Source organism: Argopecten irradians, chromosome 5, assembly GCF_041381155.1.
Source record: "Argopecten irradians isolate NY chromosome 5, Ai_NY, whole genome shotgun sequence".
Taxonomy (NCBI): Eukaryota; Metazoa; Mollusca; class Bivalvia; order Pectinida; family Pectinidae; genus Argopecten; species Argopecten irradians.
The window spans coordinates 27,491,660-27,505,559 of NC_091138.1; the positions used below are offsets into that span (position 1 = coordinate 27,491,660).

General features: G+C 33.9%; 2 protein-coding genes across 2 annotated transcripts in view; one reads left to right on the forward strand and one right to left on the reverse strand.

Annotated features, from left to right (window-relative positions):
- LOC138324363 (uncharacterized) overlaps positions 1-13,900 on the forward strand; it is a 120,832-nt gene that overhangs the window by 23,312 nt on the left and 83,620 nt on the right. The gene's annotated exons all lie outside the window — the stretch shown is intronic.
- Positions 5,038-9,749, reverse strand: LOC138323398 (uncharacterized). The gene is made up of 5 exons (XM_069267989.1): positions 9,687-9,749; positions 8,933-9,005; positions 7,119-8,432; positions 6,833-6,879; positions 5,038-6,402 (listed from the first exon to the last, which is right to left on the reverse strand). The coding sequence occupies exons 2-5, from the start codon at positions 8,985-8,987 to the stop codon at positions 6,400-6,402; spliced, it is 1,419 nt and encodes a 472-aa protein (XP_069124090.1). The 5' UTR covers positions 8,988-9,005; positions 9,687-9,749; the 3' UTR covers positions 5,038-6,399.

Below are 13,900 nucleotides of genomic sequence, written 5' to 3' on the forward strand. Positions count from 1 at the left end.
ACAGTGTTTATTCAACAAATAATGTTAATTTTCAACCGATATTGTTAAAAAATATCGCATTTCCTCAAGGTTTTGAAACCCCGGTAACTGATCCTGTACTAAAGGCATCGTCAACATGTACATTTGTAGATCTACCAATTGGCGGTGAAAATAAACGGCGCTTCTTTGCGTTAGTTTCGATAAAATCCTTGACTTTCGAATAACCTTGAAGAAATCACGATAATAGGTCGTGAACCAGAAACCGTTGTTTTAACCACAATTCCGCTCTCTCAAAATCCCCTTTGCCAAGAGTTCGCAAAGCATGTAGATTATTGCAATGTATATTTATAATTTACAGAAAATAGATTCTTGGCGGGTCATCGTGGGACTCAACCCCTGTTCCCTTCTGACGGGAAAACCGGTAAATGTTTTCCAACATTTAACCACACACCCTTCAACTCTAGCTCTGAATTCCACATTGGGCAATAGCCAGGCACTGACCGTAGGTCGGTGCTTTTTTCCGGGCACTCTGCCTTTTTCTACACCTTTCCTTTAATGGCCTTAGGCTTGTTTCATTGATTGGTTTGTTTCACAGAAGAACATATTTGAATGTCCCAGAAACATTTGAAGAGAGAAGTCTCTTCATAATTAAAAAAAAACATGTTTTAGTTGATTGACGTTCATAACAGTAACATTCAATGAACTACAAATATATAAATTAAGTTGATTGCTTGATTAATTATGCCTTACGTCATACCGAACAGCCAGGATGATCTTAGGTCCATCTTTCCTGTATGTATATGGTTGCATGTGTGAAATTCATGTGTGTTTTTAATGTCCTTCTATGGACCCCAGATAACATATCTCAACAGGTCATGTAAAATTTCGTCGCCATGTACGATCATGCGATAGGGACAGCAGACACAATTCCTTAGCTGCAGGACAGATTTTGTTATAATAGTCTTTATCTGGCATAATGGCTTTCATGATTTTTTATTTAAATTCAGCTTTTACTCCAAGGGTCATTACAAAGTGCATGCCAATTTATTTTAGAATCATTTTAATTCAACGCTTTGAAAATATCCTATTCTAATTTTTGATATATTTTCGATTAAAGAACTGATAAAAACAACTATATCTATAAATGTGATACCTAAAATAGACTGGATTTGTTAGTAAATCTTTATATTAATTAATATTAAGAGTTATTTCTGGCCCAAGGATATTTTCTACCACAATTATTTATAGTGTTGAAAGTTGTTACCGGAACTAGAGAAACCTAGATCTGACAACTGGCAAACACTCATTTACTATACATGTAATTACCGCGGGGGTTTGCTTTATTTATAGACCAGTTTTATCGTAAAAACTTGCTATACAGAATTATGACGTCAAAACGGACATTTACACACAGGCAACAAAGATGTTACTACAATTGGGATTCGTTCTAGTTTTTGTAACTAGTTTTATTAATATTCAGGAATCGTTACACAACAAATAGTGATACAAAATAGAAAGTAGCGCAACGTAACAACTGTAGGTTTAAAGAATCGTATATAATGATGAGATGGATGGAAATTTTGATAAATTACGTTTCTGACAAGAAAAATATTTCATGTTTTATCACGCAAGTTATATTCCAGAACATGGAGTTCGTTGATGAGTTTTACGTACTATCAACAGCTGGAGTCATAAAGATGAAATGTAACACATCAATCTGAAGTGTTATAAGAATTAAAATTTAAAGTGTTTTCGAAGTTTGAAGTTTGTGATATTATGTTTTTCTTTCCTGATGAATTATTCTCTATCCATCATTCATTTGAAACCTGAAAAAACAACTTGTTTTAAAGTTGAAGGTAAACGTGACCTATATTCCCTTTCCCCGGCAAGATGCCAGAGGTGGGACCATGGGTTCGTCCCTCTTACACAACAAAGCATCTTTTCGCTTCTTTCTATCGACCGGTTTCATTTCCTCTCATTCCATTTGTTCATTATACGAACTTAATCATAGAAAACTAAGTGCCTGGTGGACCATAGCAGATTTTGATTTTATGCGTTATATTACGTTGGGCTAGCCCACTATGCCAAATAATGTCTTTTTCGGCTTTTAAAAAAAAGAAAATCGTTGTACCTTCAAAGCAGCGCCACTTAATATGATTTCTGTTACTAATTGTACTACCTCTGTTAAACTCGATATATTTCAACAAATGAAGGTCTTTATACTAATTGTGTTTATAGTCTTCCTATTGATATTAAATTATGTATTAATTACATGAAATCCATGTAACTGAAATATTTGGAGGAAAAACACATCTTCAAAAATGTTTAAAAGACATTCTTTGTAAATTGATATAATTTCACTTACATCCAAGAAGAAGACATCCATTTTAGATGTATCTTCCTTATTCCAACGACGACACATATGCATAAAAAGTGAGCTGACACGCTGTGACTTTTTGCGGTCACTTAAACAGCCGGAGGTGAGAATTATGACACCAGTCTGTGTAGGCATTGTAGTTACTTTTTGTTTTAACGTTGACATAATAATTTAGTGATAAAACCTTTTGTGGTTGGTTTTAATGCAATTAATTTAGAAACGTATGTGGAACAAGCATTACCTCGTTAGTAAGGGTAATAGAAGCACATGTCAATGTTGCCCAACATTAATTACAATTTGTAAGAAGTGTTCATTCTTTTTAAATGCCCTTAAAATGTGTTATATATAGCACATGTAGTAAGGACGTTGTAATTTTTTTCAGAATAAAATATTGTCTCACGAAACAAAAGAACAATTATTCATCTCAGGACGAGGAAATAAAACTACAATGCATCATTGCTGTAATGCATCATTCTATGTCACATGGCAAAGCGTGTGCAAATACCATTTGAGCAAGGACAGGCCACCTCAATCAGCCTTGGGTATGATTTCGGCTTCAAAATTGTCGACATGGATTACTTGTATATTGTAAACGTCAGTGATGTATTTCAATAATAACTTGCTATGCTTCAGCGAGATAGTATTATGAACAGGGAAAGAGTTTCGCTATTACAAAGACCCACAATATGAACATACTGTAGTATCCCGAAAAAACCGCGCACCTCACACACCCTACATACCACATATACGGATACCGTCCGTAAGTGATAATGGCTTACTGGCTGTTTAATCAACGAATAACAACAGATAACGTACGTTGAAAGAGAGATCTCCTGAATGGGATGATATACTGATTCCAGAACTTCATCATTGTCAAGTAAAATGTCTATTTCTTAAGTCAGTGATGATAAGAGTGTCCCACCCACGATATCACCACAAGTTGTTCTCAACTTCTGGACAGCGATTTCAAAACTCAACTGGGACAGTTACCAAGGTACTACGGTGTTTCTCCATTTCTAAAACCTAGTACCTTCTTACAGGATCTTTTTTCATTTATTTCAAATATAAATGTTGTAATGATCTGTTGTGTTTAGATGTCTTTGCAAATATTTACAGGAATGCATTTGGAACCAGATTCTAAGTAAGACCAAAAAAACACACTAGGTATGCATCATTTCATATCTTTCGTTTAAGTCAGTGATGATGTGTTTTTGTGTGTATCTACATGTAGAATATTTATATTTCGATCAAAACGTCAAAAGGGAAACGCAAAATTTAAACGCACCAAAATTTAACCACCCTATTTCGATACAACAATGCCAAAGTTTCCCAACGCCAAAATATCCCAATTACAAGTATTTGATGCATGAAGGAACATCCATATAGGTGATATGTAAGATATCAATTCTCATTATAAGCCCAGTGTATGAACGATGATATAAGACTCTTTCATATGTGGATATGAAGGATAGGGATATTCTATCAGAGGGTCATAAAATGTTGTAAAACCCGAGGCTTGCCGAGGGAGGGTTTTACAACATTTTTTGATCCCGAGGGTTGAATATCTCTATCCTTCATATCCACATATGAAAAAAGTATTTTTCTATCATACATCGATGCTATTACTATGATTTTCCGCCATTTTGAAATCAAATCGAAAGAAAACGGGACTGCAAGTCAATTCTCCATATATGAAAATTGAGCGATATTTTCAACTTCATCCTGTTGTTCTATCTTTCAAAGTAAATCCAGCATAGTTTCTGAAAATTTTACCCAATAAATAGTAATTTTGTTAACGCTGTGACGTCACAAGGCTTTATATTGCATAGGTAGCCATGCAATACAGCCTCAGGCGACATGAGTGTATTGCCCTTGCCCTAGACCAGCTAGTATTACACATGCATGGATATGAGAGCAAGATATATTTGGTTTTCTTTTATTATGTAGAGGGCGTAAAACGGTGATTTTCCCCGGAAACTCCGTCTTTTCTCCATCCCTGAATCTGGCACGTCCTTAAATGGCTCTGGCTGTTTACAGAACGTTAAACCAGGCTGACAAAACCGAACGTTGTCATGACTTATTGATGCCATTACTTCGCACCACACATTTGAGTTTTCTCATGTGTTTTAGCCAAAACTATTTTATCCCATGCAAATCTTTTTTTTAAATCAACATTTGCAATCTGTGTTTTAGCTCTTGCCTTTTTCGCATCGTGATCTTTTAGATGCAATCATTGTTGATATCCTTATATCAATGCCTGACTTGTAGTTTGGCCCTAAATAACCTTAGTTGTCGTTGGGCCGTTAAACTCAAACAAACAAACCATACATTGGTGTATTTGTTGTGAAAAGAATGTATTATTAATTAAATGAATTGCGCCATACATTGTTGTATGAATTTATATTGGTTTTTGTTGTTTTATGTGATAGGTTACACTGGTGTTATCATCAAACTGTAGCATATCACCACAGATTATTGGCGATTGAAAAAAGGCATTGCATCCTTAGGAAATTGCTACAATTGTGAAAATAAAACTACATCATAAACAGAAATTTGTCAGTAATTTAGTTTTTCCACAGAAATTCATGGGTGATAAACTTAACGTATATACTTATAAAATACAGCTCTATCAATAAGGCGAAATAATGCAAGCTTGATATTTTTATTTATAAAACAAGATGCAAGCTTAATATTTTAATTTATAAAACAATATGTATAACATACAATATACAAACAATATAATCAGTCGTTCAAGTAAATGCATTGAATGATAGTAACAACAACTGATAAACAATATAATAATTAAAAATGACCTACTGTCATATGTAATTATGATGCCTCATTTGGAAAGAAGAGGGGACCGAAGTTATGCCTGCTTTGCTAATTATCTGTAAATCCAGACCGAATCATCTAACTCTTAAAATGAGCTCCTTTTTTGTTGTCGTCTATTCCGTCTTCGCATATTACAGAGTTAGCTCCCTTGCGGGTAGGTATCGATTGTTACGTCATTATTTTGTAAGCGCAATTCACGTCGTTTTCTCCGAAACGTATGACGTTACGCTCGCAAACACATGACGTCACAATCAATACCTACCCGCAAGTGCAGATAACTCTGTAATATGCAAATTCGGAATGACGGAATTACTACATTTATGAACAACAAAAAGAAAAAGAGCTCATTTAAATAGATAGGTGATTCAGTCCACTGTAAATCTAGTGTCATACTGCATTATTATTATTCAATCAGGTCAAATTTTTTAACACCCTTCAATGTTGAAAGTTTACAGATTTGAATGGAATTTGCTTTTATGTTTATGATAAAGTATTTGATAAAAAGAGGATCCTAAATGAATGGCTATGTGATATGAAAATCAAACGCGTTCAATAATTTGATATGTCACGAGCCTTTCGGTGAGTGGCATATCAATTATTTAACCGGGTTGATAAATTTCATATTACATAGTTAAGAGTGTAAGATTCTTTTTATCACATAACTTTTATTAATAGAAATATAAGTAAAACTTTTAAAACAGTAGAATTCCGGCTCGGATGTGACTTTTCCGTCTACTGGGACAATCATGCAACGTCATATAAAGATTATTACGTCAAACCTACATGTGAGGTTATAATAGTGTTATTACACGTTTCATACGCTATTTATGACATAGCCGTATGACATGGCTAGATGGGCCAGTTATGTGACAAATAAACTATCTTTATAAAGCATAATCTGCCTATAGAGACCTGATATCTGCAGAAAATCATTGTGGTATACACTAGCCATATTAAGATAGTTTAAAGCTATATGGTCACATTATGGTGTCCATTAGATATTACAAAGTCATATGTACGCTTGTGAATGTAACTAATTTTATCGGCATCACTCCGGCTTTAGTTGAAATAATGATATTGACAAGTCAATGTTAATGTAATTGTGTATCTCTCCGATGGAAACATCTCATCACAAATTGATGGTGGAGGTCAATTCGTATCACAGTCAGGGTTAAGGCGTATTGTACACGTTGTAGCTTTCCATAGTATTCTCACTGCAAAGAATTGTAAACAACTTTAGGAATACATTTCAATAGAAGTTGATAAAACTTGATATATCATAATGAATTGACGGACATAAGTTAATACGCATTATACATTGCGAAGCATATGTGTGTATATATGTGCGTGTGTAAGGAAAACGTATTTATTGGAAATGATCAACTCTAAATGACGTTTTCCTAGCATTATTACGAACATATGTGATCTATAGAGTACCGAATCCTGGAAAACAACTTTGACTATATAAGGCTATTTATAGCACAAACAAAGAGTCACGTGCTGTTTTCAACTACCTATTAGCTAATAGCTCTAGAAAGTTTGTCTTCTGCCGTTTTTTCATAAATTTTTTTTTTTAAATCACAAGCCTATTCATGGATTTTACCTTCAACTAATTTACATTAAAACAATGAAATCTACACTTACGCCTTGATAGCCACGTAATCTTTGGTAGTATCTTCGTTTTTCTGCGTCTACAAATTAACATAATTGAACAGTTAACAAACAGAGCTTCAAATCTTCCTCCTGTATTACTAAGTTCTAGGATCTCGTAATCGAAGCCAAATTAAGAATGACTGGCGTTATCAATAAACAATACAAAAGGTGCAACTTTTACTTCAATAGGATGATTTAAGGTTTTTGACAAGTATAACTTAACATTATGCAACATGACCTTGTAAAATATACGTTATGCTGTCAAAGAATAACTTACCACTTTTTACTATCTTTTTCTTATCTATTTTCTTATCTGTTGGTGGCGATATGATTTTTGATGGTCTTGAAAGCATATGTTGCCGGCTCTGCAAAATGTCTTCAGTTAGCGATATATCATTTCTGGGTAGTATTTGTCGTTGCTGTGGTATATCAGATGGTAACATTCGCTGCTCAGGGAAGATGCCCTGATCTAACGACCTCGGTGGTAAACCATCCCATGAAGGCTCCCCTAAGACATCCCGACTGACAGGTACAGTTGGGTCTTCCACGGCCACAAAATCACGTGTACTGATGCCTGGTCCTATTGGCCCCTGACGTCCATGTCCATTAATTGGATCAATGATCATTCCTTTAGGTGACCCACCGAATGGACTAGGATCAACATACCCTTTGTCACCGGGGCCTAGTACTTTGTTCCCCACATATCCGGGGTCTAGGGGATCGGTTATCTTAGGTTTGACATATGCTGCGCCAATAGGCATTTTTGGGTCTACATAACCACTGTCAATTGGAGCGAGAGGCTTGGATGACACATATGCTTCGTCTAACGGATCAACAAGTTTTGGCTTTACATATCCTGTGTCTACACCTTTTACGTATCCAGCATCTATAGAAACTTGACGGGGATCGATCAGTTTTCTTTTCGGCAGTTTTGGAGCTACATATCCAAGGTCGCCGGGTCCTGGTATTTTGGGTCCAACATAGTCTGCGCCGAGTGGTACTTTCGGCTGAATATAGGTTGGGTCAAGGGGACCTACAAGCTTTGACTTAATGAAGCCTTTGTTCACAGGTTCCACATAATCTAATGGACCTAGATGAAGTGGATCAACTTGCTTTCTCTTCGTTGTTTTGGGTGCTTTATATCCCAGATCACCGGGTCCAAGTATTTTCGGTCCAACGTAGTCTGCACCTAATGGATTCCCAACTTTTTGTTTAGCATATGGATCAAGAGGATCTATGAGTCTAGGCTTAACGTAACCAGAACCCATTCGCTGATGAGGAACAGATTCCAGGAATCCTGTGTCCAACGGATCGTTTGGTTTCACATACCCTGAATCCACTGGACTAACAAGTTTAGGTTGAATGTATCCAGTTTCAACAAGTTTTGGCGCTACATATCCAGTATCTACCACATGTTTTTGTATAACCTTTCTTGTCCGTGACATTCCGTACGAAGTATCTTGTGCGTGGGGGTTATGCATGTTGATCCCATGTGTTCCCTGGTAATTCCTATGCTGCATTGGTCTTTGGGAACCATATAAACGGTCCCGCGAAGGTCTAGAACCTACGCCATGCGTAAGGTCGAAGTGAACTACAAGGAGCAAAAGTTTTAAGTCAGGTATGTTTTAGGCAATGCTTAACATGATTAACGACAATGATATGCAGCAGCTGAAACAACAACTACTACAAAGGGGAAAATAACAGGTTGTTTCAGGAAAGCATATTAGATGTTAGATATTAGATATTAGACGTTTTGAAGAGATCTCTCATTCATTTCAAGAAAGAATACAAATATCATAAATTAAAAATTAGATAATTAGATATTGCTTTTGAGTTTAGAAATGAGATCGTGTTAAATTATCATATTTCATGTTTGTTATGTATATTTACAATTCAGATTTTATTTCGTATTCACATTCAGAATGGAGTCTGGTAACTAGAGAGACATTTAAGAGGTGAAAATCGTTACCTTATATATTATTATGCTTACGCCGACGTATACATTAATATGCCACGTCTAATTGACAAGATAACATTTACCAAGGTGACCTTGTCACATACAAAATATAATATATATAGAATGATACGTACAGTCCTGGGCTACAGCAGCACTAACTACTACAGTAATCACACTGGTCCACAACATGTCAGAGGCCTATGTTACCTGGAATTTCAAAATAATTAGTTTATAACAATAAATTTTTAAAATTAATTTCTAACCATACCATTTTGACAAATCAACCATTTAATTATCTTGCTCTATTCAATTTCAAACAATTTTATTGACAAAAAAATGGGATCAAGTAGCAGGCATTGCCTATATAGATCTTCTCCAGAGATCTTGCTTTATTGAACTCATATGCCAATATTTTTGTACGACCAGGTCAACATTGATCGCCTGACACAATTTTATGATCCAATCGAGAAGCATGAAAATACTATAACCCAACTAATTTTCAATGCTATCTTTTTCTGAAAAGCAACTTCTGACAATCAATGTCGACTTACTAAACAATAGATACACGTTCAATTTAGAAATGATATTTTGCTTTGCTTAGTGATGCGTCCTCCATTTTTTCCTTCAATATTTATAGAATATTTTCAAAGATGCGTGATTTATTGAAAATAACGTAACATTTTATATAACAATTAAATTTTGATACAAAATAGATAAATGAGTAAACTATAGAAAACCAGTATCCTGCAACATTTATTCTCAACAATATGATGGCAAAGGAAATATAAAATATCAGATCTATATAAACATGCATAGTTTGATGAAATCTATAATGAAAAAATTATAGAATTAATGTTCCGGATTTAGTCAATTGGAAAAATGTCTTACCTTATTGTGGTTCCAAAGGGCTTGCCAGAGAAATAGCTCCCTCTTAGGGAAACGACAAGCCTATATATGTGACAATAGGGAAATACCAGGTACGGTGTTATTTGTGCTGTCAGTTCAGGTGTCAGACTGGTGATCTGTCTTACCTGTCTACGTCACCGATATGAAGCTTACTGACAATAAAACTCTATATATCTCCATACGCAATAACTGAGTCATTTTCTACGGCATTAATATTTATTAATATTAGAATTAATTATTTATCACCCAACCACAACACAGAACAAGAACTTTATAGGTTAAGTAATGATATAGTCATAACGTATATTTAACAATAATCATCAATTATGTTTATTAATTTTTTGTAATTGTCGTTGGTAAAAAATAAGAACACTTTTGGCCACTTTATTTCGCAAGCTAGGCATTTTTGCGTTTCGCGAGAGTTGGAACGCGAAGAATTGTATGTGAATGCACTAAAGTCATTAAAATTACTTGATCACAAATTTATGTGTCGCAGTATATATATGTCGAAAATGACGAAGAAAGACGCGAAATATAGTATTCGCGAAAACAACGTGGATTACAGTATATATATGTCGAAAATGACGAAGAAAGACGCGAAATATGGTATTCGCGAAAACAACGTGGATTACAGTATATACTTACAAATAAATCAGATAAAAAATGTATGCTATATACACAAACTTGCTGTTTTATGACGGTATTTATACAAATAAATCGGATGATCCCAGTGTTGTTGTAATCAATACGTCGAATACATTATCAACAAAATTTAATATTTGTTACACCAGTTTTGGAGAATAGTGAATATACAACTTCATATATCTAACATGATGACAGAATATTTTATCTTTATATTTGAATTATTTATTTTCAACCGCAGTTGTTAATATTTTAGCTAGGTGATAAGATATCAAAAAAATTGCAATTATTGTTTTATATACTGTGTCATATTCATTAAATGAACTATATTGCGTTAGCCTTCTGACGCTTCATTTCCTTTGCCTCTTTTGGACAAATATTTGTTTTACTAATTTTCCTAATAATCAATGTTTTTCAACTTCATTCTTGTAAATGAATGTAATATTTATTTGGATTTTTCTTTGAAATTTTTGTAGAGAAGGGAATTTTTAGCTTTATTTTGAGGTTTTTTCTTACGTAACATGACAGTAATAAATACCTTTTCTAAAGTAAGCATTTACTTATAGGAAAACCCTTTTCCTTTTTTTGAAACTGTCCCACATATTTCCTCAATTCTAAAAATATCGAAAAATAAATGATGCGGTCTACCGCTGCGATGTTACCATATCCTGTATTGTACACTTCTGTGGCGCTTACTAAACAAGGAAAACGCAAGGGTTCATAATATTTGGTGATGTGTCACTTATATTATACTGCGGTGAGAATAATTAGTGTTACATGTACGAGTCACTCCAACTCTTAGACATTTATAATATTTTCAATCAGTAAATGTTCACAAAAATCAATTAGATACCGGAAGTTGACATTTTTTTAAAACACCTCATACCATATTTCCTTATTTACATCGGTAAAAATTTTCGCGATTTCAGCTAAAAATGAGAAAATCAAATTTTTGCGATATGGATTTCAAGGTATAAATTTTCGACCATTTTTTAATATTTCGCAGATCTGATTTTGAACCACGCGCGAAATCGCAAAAATATTAGCCCCGCAAAATTATTTTGTAACATATTTCTAATCTTAACATGATGGATATCTACATCCAATAAACATTGAATTGCAACTAACAAAATATCTTTTCTCTTGTGTGAGATAAATACTTACAGTTTTTTAGTAAAATAGGCTCAGGCCTAAACTATAATAATCATAAGGTTTAAAGACCCACTACATTTCCGGAGCGAAAAGGGGGTATTAAGGTCTTTCATAGGTAATTAGATAATGAGCAAAGAACTGAGCAAGCACAAATGTATTTCTACCATTACTAGTATACAGTGGAGCCCACTACCTTTCCGGATTAAAAAAAAAAAAAAAAAAAAAAACATTAATAACACCAGAAAATATATACCGATAGTTTAAGATGAGGTTACAACCATAAACTTATGCAAGATTTCCTGCGTAATATTTGATAATAGTGGGGAGTCATATGTCTGTTTAGCCGTCTGGCGCAGTCACCGCGCGGTATTTAGGACGACTGCGAGAAACATAAGACGATTCGCGTTATATAAATTAACATTTAACCATGTTAATGAAGTTGTTCAGAATGTGACGACGATACGTGTGGTGTTAACGGTAAGTTAATAATTTTTGCAACTCTACAAAATTGTCGATCTCGTTTTACATTTCCGTTTTAAAGATTAAAAGCCGTTTCAAAAATGTAGTGGACCTTTACAAATTATTTTGTCAGTTTCACATTTTTGATGCTGTGAAACTGCATTCTTAGGTACGCTCGGAGAGCCTGTGCACATCAAAACAATGAAACCACTCCGCGATGAAAATTAAAAGTTGTTTTGTTCATTTCACGTAATACTTGATGGTATGAAAAAATAAAACCCCAATATTCAAAACCACAGACATAGAATTTGTACATACGTATACACCACGGATGGAGTGTTTTAAGTGTTCAGTTGGGACTCTATTGTATTTGTATTACTCCGAGAACACTGGTCTCCCGAAAATCACGAACAACGCCTTCTTCGCTGTCTTCCTCCGCGACAGACTTTCGGTGGATTTTGGATTGTGTATGTTTATTTAAATTTTACGTAATTCATGCTAATGATCGATTATTGTAATCAAATGTTAGGAAGGTAACTGCAAAAGAAAGTTATTATAACGCTTATAAAGTTTTTTGTGTTGGTTGTATTGACGAACTATATCTGAGATATTATTGCGCAGTAAAAGTTAATAGTTTTGAGTACGTGCCTCCTCCCTTGATGTGTCACTGGGAGTTCTGTCTTTTGTTTATTGACAACTGCGGTATATTGAAAGGGAAAAAGTACCAAATCTATCAACTTAAACTTACAAAATATAATGATAATATAGATCTATTTATGTACGAGCAACTTAAAGTAACAAATGAACTTATATTGTCGTGTAATGTACGGTAGGCCTAGCCTTATGAAGACTTGCTAAAGTCCGATGTATTGCAGGAAGTTTTCTTGATGATAGCGTTCTTATGAATTCAAAAGAAATTTGACTTTCATAAGTAACCAAATAATGTACCCTTTACTTGACAAACGTATATGGACATGTTTAATTATAAGTCAAAAGTCGGCAAAGCAAAACTCACGATAAATGTTCTGCACGATAATATCTCGCCAACCAGTTACTGTTAACGTTATAGTTAGGCTTACGAAGACTTGCTAAAGTCCGATACATTACATGAAGTTTTTGTGAATTTAAAGATGCTCCACCGCCGACAGAGCATAAATGATATTCATCACTTGAACAATAATGGGTATTTAATAGTGTATATATATGTCTAATTAACAGAAAAAGTAATATAAAATAATGTATTTTGCTTTTGGTGCATGCGCAATCAGTACTTCATTCCATATAGGATATAGTGCCGCGGAATTTTTTCGGGATGCAATTAATTATTTTTTTGTAATTTTAACTTGAAGTAAAATTAGAAGCTCAAACTTTTCAAAGGTTATAATGGTGTAAAGTAAGTAACTTTTGTTACTGAAGAAAAATACTTAATCGCCTGCTCCTGTTTTTGATAGTGAAAAATATACCATTTGTCAGCAGTGGAGCATCTTTAAAAGAAATCCGAGTGAAATACGTAATGAAATAATGTACCTTTTCTTTGGCAAAAGTATCTGGCCATGATTTATTAGTCAAAAGTCGTCAAAGCAAACCATGTTAGTTTTCTAAAAAGGAACCAAAACATATCCGGAAAGGGTAATATTTCTAATGTTATATTTTTCCAAAAATATTCTTCAATGTTAAGTGGATATTAAGATACGAAAATGTTTTCTTATTATTTTTTTGTCTTTGAAGAGACATTGACAAAATTGATAATTTAGCAATTAATAAAGAATTATAAAAAAATTATATTCAGATTCTGAACGGTTTCATTGGTGTTGAAATAGTTATTTCAAAAATAATCTAGAAATAAAAATGTTTACAGTTATTTCAGGATAATAAGTTATTCAACTTATTGTTCTTGAAAAGCTTCAAATATCATAAAATAAATACGGTATATCGTAAATATT